The 4,497-nt window shown below is 39.5% G+C and overlaps 1 protein-coding gene across 1 annotated transcript; it reads left to right on the plus strand.

Moving 5' to 3' along the window:
* Positions 1-1,586: 1,586 nt before the first annotated feature.
* On the plus strand, positions 1,587-4,000 carry LOC148881041 (dof zinc finger protein 1-like). Its single transcript, XM_088963270.1, has 2 exons — positions 1,587-2,036; positions 2,609-4,000. The coding sequence occupies exons 1-2, from the start codon at positions 2,013-2,015 to the stop codon at positions 3,431-3,433; spliced, it is 849 nt and encodes a 282-aa protein (XP_088819396.1). The 5' UTR covers positions 1,587-2,012; the 3' UTR covers positions 3,434-4,000.
* The last annotated feature ends 497 nt before the right edge of the window (positions 4,001-4,497 follow it).

Raw genomic sequence — 4,497 nt, forward strand, 5'->3', positions numbered from 1 at the left:
CAGGATGTCTCAATTTTTGTTGATTTTTCATTTTGAAAAGAATGATGCCCATGGCAAGAATTTTATAATCAAACACTCTAATGTTATCCATTCTTGCCCATTCTTGACTTAAATGGGTGAACCACTAACTTGCCACCCAAAAATGTTTTCATTTCCTAGTTTTTTTTTTTTTTTTAATTTTGTATTCTCATTTTCATCATTAATAAAAACATGTCTTATTTATCATTGAAGGGGGGGGGGGGGGGCTTATTTGTAAAGGTGTATGGGAGGGATAGGGATAGGCAACATAGGTATTTTTAGAATACCTATGTTTTATGAGATCACATATTTTTACATATAAAAATGCATTTTGTATTTTTATTTGCTAACTTTATTGGGTCTCTCAAGTAGACATGTTCATGGGCTAGATAGTCCAGCAGGCTGGTCCGCCAGCCTAATTTTGGTCGGGTTTAGACAAAATTTTAGGCCTATAGGCTCAGATCTAAAACACTAGGCCCACTTGATATTCTCTTCTCTCAAGTCATAATGAGATTTTTCAGTATCTTCGGGTTTTGAGATCAGTTTTATTGTTGAATAAAAATGAAAAAAATCTTCATACACAACTTGGGCTCAGGCCTAGACATATTCTGTTTATATGGAGGCAAAGCCCACCCTCGCTCGCCTAGACTGAATAAAACCCTTACCTTCATTCTCTATTTCCACCACACCAAGCACACATCTCCCATTCTCTCTTTTCGATGCATCAAAATTGATCTTCTAGTCTACTACTAGAATTTTTGCACCGGACTTGAGTGACTCTGTTTGACAAATTAATCTAAGAACTGTCTTTCACAAACCAAAGAAAGAAACTCCAATTAAGAAGTTGGTCCTAGCCTTTTCAAGTATCATTGGAGGAGATAAACAAGAATGGTTAGGTATTATGTTGTTTCTATTTCTTTTCTTAAATACCATAATATCATACTAATATTTTCGAGAATGTATTTACTCAGATTCGATCCTCCCCAACTTTTATCCGATTCCACCATTCCGGCAGTCGGAGGTCTACCGATAGCGACGAGCACTTGCGAGGAGGAAATCCGGATTCGGGTTTAGGAGGAAGCAGCAGCCGAGCCGAACAGTCAAAAACGCCACGTGGATTAACATCGGTGCCTACATTCTGTTTACGGTTCAGAGATTACACCTTACCCTTCCTCACCAACTTTTTAGGGTGGTGGGGGCAGCAGCCAAGATCGCCACTCAGATTTGGCGGTTTCAATAAATTCAACCTATCCTTGTCACAACCCCCTCCCTAAGCCCTAATTTTTATTTCCTCCTCTATTCCCACTCAGCCACTCTCATTAACTGGGTCCCACCATGGTTCTTTTGTCGCCTCTTGCCTTCCATCTTCCCTTTCTCGACGGGACACATGACAATTGACACACCCTCTCCTCGTCTTTTTCTCATTTACTAAAGATTCAGGTTCAACGATCTATATCTCTTGTACCCCACCAATCCAGTGGATAAAAATTGATGATGGGTTTCCTTGTTGGGCTTGGACATCGAGGTGCCAACATGACTAAAGGTCTAGGAATGAGCCTGCCTGAACCGAATTTCTACCAAATACCAAGCTGAAGAGAAACCCCAATCAGGCAATTCCCCAAAAGGAGAATGGGAAGGGAAGAAGAATCCTGACTTGCCATTGCACTATAGACGATAGTGTATATATACACAACCCACCCCATAAGTCAACAAAGAATAAAACCCGCATGTGAATAAATTTTATTTATAAGATAACAAAAGAATAAAATATGCTAATAATATCAGGGTTCATGGTAGGTGTTTGTGAAGAAATGTAAACAACCCATCTCTCTCTTTCATTCATATAGATATAGTAAGCCAATGCATAAAGCCACCGCACAAACCATATCAGACATTCTTTCTTGCTCTAAGACCCTTTTCCACGAATTAAAGAAGGTGATTTCTTTTCTTTCTCGGAAGACACGAAAGACTCTTCTTCTTCTTCTTTTTCTGCCATGGATACTGCTCAATGGCCACAGGTATGGATCTGCTTTTTAGTTCCTCATTTCAATGAAATTATATATAGGATTTCTTTTCTGGGACCTGGTTTTCTAAAGCTACTCCAGATCAATTTGAATTGTTTTGGAAGAAATTGTTGTGGATGATTTCTTCTTTACAAAGAGTTCCCTTTTTTCTCCAAAAGGGGAGAAAGAAAAAGGAAATAAGATGATGGCTGTTTGCATCTAGTGCAAGTCCCTGCTTTTTTTTTTTTTTTTTTTTATTTTATTTTATGTGGGTGTCATTTAAATTTTTCACTTGTTGAAAGTAATGCACTTTATCTTTCTTTTCGCCAATGTGCAAAAGCAACGGAAAAGGTAGTTTTTGTTATTGTTATTTGCCTTTTTTTTCTCTTTTTCTTCTCTCCTTTCTTTTTGCTGGTGTAATCTTGAAAGTTAATGCACCATCGTTTGGTTCTTTTGTCTGTTTGTTGCTATTATTTTCTTGCTTTCATCTTTTTATTAGATGTTTGAGTTATGATCTAGATATGTGTGTGTGTGTGTGTTGTTTTTATTTTTATCATTTCATTTTTTTTGGGTTGTTTGGGTTCCAGGAGATTGGACTGGTGAAACCAATGGAGGAGGTGGTCTCTAATGCATGTTCGAGGCCTATGTTAGAGAGGAGAGCCAAGCCTCAGAAAGAACAAGCCTTGAATTGTCCAAGGTGCAATTCAACAAGCACCAAATTCTGTTATTACAACAACTATAGTCTCACTCAACCAAGATACTTCTGCAAGACTTGTAGAAGGTACTGGACTGAAGGTGGATCACTCAGAAATGTTCCTGTTGGAGGAGGCTCAAGAAAGAACAAGAGATCTTCAAATTCGTCAGCTTCAGCCTCCTCAAAAAAGCTGCCTGATCTGACCCCACCAACCAGCTCTACATCCTCTTCTCAAAACCTAAAGATCCATAAAGGGCAAGACCTCAACCTGGCTTTCCCATACCCGCAAGATTTCCAGGCTATCTCCGAATTTGCTCGAGTACCCAAGATTGAGACCACCACCAACGAAGACAGCCCTAACCCTTGTTCTTCTTCCACTGCTACACCTTCACTTTCGGCTCTTCAGTTGCTGAGAAGTGGAATTACTTCAAGGGGGTTGAATTCTTTCATGCCGATACCAATTCTAGATTCGAACTCGTTTTACCCAACTGGATTTGCTTTGCAGGATTTCAAGCCAAGCCTTGGTTTTTCTCTTGATGGGCTTGGAGTTGGAGGTGGGTATGGAAATCTCCAAGGGGTTGAAGAGAGTAGTGGCAGACTTTTATTTCCTTTTGAGGATCTGAAACAAGTCTCAAACACAAATGATACTGAGCAGAATAAAGGACAAGGAGATCCAACTGGGTATTGGAATGGGACGTTGGGTGGAGGATCATGGTAAAGTAGAAGCTGAGGTGAAGAAAAAAAAAAAAAGAAAAAGAAATCCATAATTGCACGAGGAAAGGAAGAAACTGGTGTTTCTCTTCTTCTTACATGGCTGGTGACTTGTTTGGAGTTGTTCAGACTGCTAACAGATGGGATACACGGTTTTGTTTATTTCTTTTTCTTAATTATTTCTCTGTACTCCTTAGCCATTGTGAATACTTGAAGCTCATTTTAGGTTGGCTTCAAAATGGGATACTTGCTAGGGCAAGAAGAAAAGGTCCAGGAGAACCGGGATTTCTTTTTTCTTTAGTCCTGTTTCCTTTTGCCGGGCAAGACTACTACTACTGCTTCTAGGGCTTGCACTAAGGCCTAAGATCATGCTTTCTCCTATCACAGGAGGAGCAAATGGGCACTAATAGTTTTTTCTTGTTTTTGGTTATTAGGATTACAATTACTACAACTTATGTTCATGCATGTTATAGGTAGGAAGAGCTTGTGAAATGTATGTGGAAATTGGTAACCCTGATGGACAGAAGAAAAAAAAGACTTGTTAAATTTGAATGGATGATGGCTTTCAATCGTTTGTAGTTTTTCTCTCCTTTTGCCCCACCTCGCCTTTCTTTTGAAGACAAACAGGCTTCAGTGAATGTCAAGTCTCATCAGCACCACTACTAGATCGAGATTCCTCCAGCCCAGAAAGCACCTCCATTAAGCAAAGTATGTAGTAGGAGTTATATTGGAGGAGAAGTAGAACAAAACACAGCTACAACAAGGCAAAGGTATGTGACCCATGATGATCCAAATTCTTGCAATCACATTCACATGGTACAGTAGTAGGACAGAGAGCTGAGCTAACGCTAATGCTAATGCAATTGCAATAAAAGAAAGAAGTGGAATGTGAATGTGCATTGGTTGTTTTGAAAACCAGCCCACCGGCCTCACCCAAACGCTCACCTAAACCCTTACTTCCATTCCATTCCACTGACTGGGAGTTGCCCGGTTTCTTCGAAAGATATCATTACTTTGATGCCATCTTTCCCTCCTTTTCCATATTTTAAACATTAAAAAAGGAAATTCTTC

This window comes from Nelumbo lutea, chromosome 1, assembly GCF_056320005.1.
Source record: "Nelumbo lutea isolate HS-2025 chromosome 1, American lotus-T2T, whole genome shotgun sequence".
NCBI lineage: Eukaryota > Viridiplantae > Streptophyta > Magnoliopsida > Proteales > Nelumbonaceae > Nelumbo > Nelumbo lutea.

Coding starts and splice junctions, on each gene's coding strand:
- LOC148881041 (XM_088963270.1), top strand. CDS start 2,013: ATGGATACTGCTCAATGGCCACAG. Junction 2,037..2,608: donor ATACTGCTCAATGGCCACAG/GTATGGATCTGC, acceptor TTTGGGTTCCAG/GAGATTGGACTGGTGAAACC.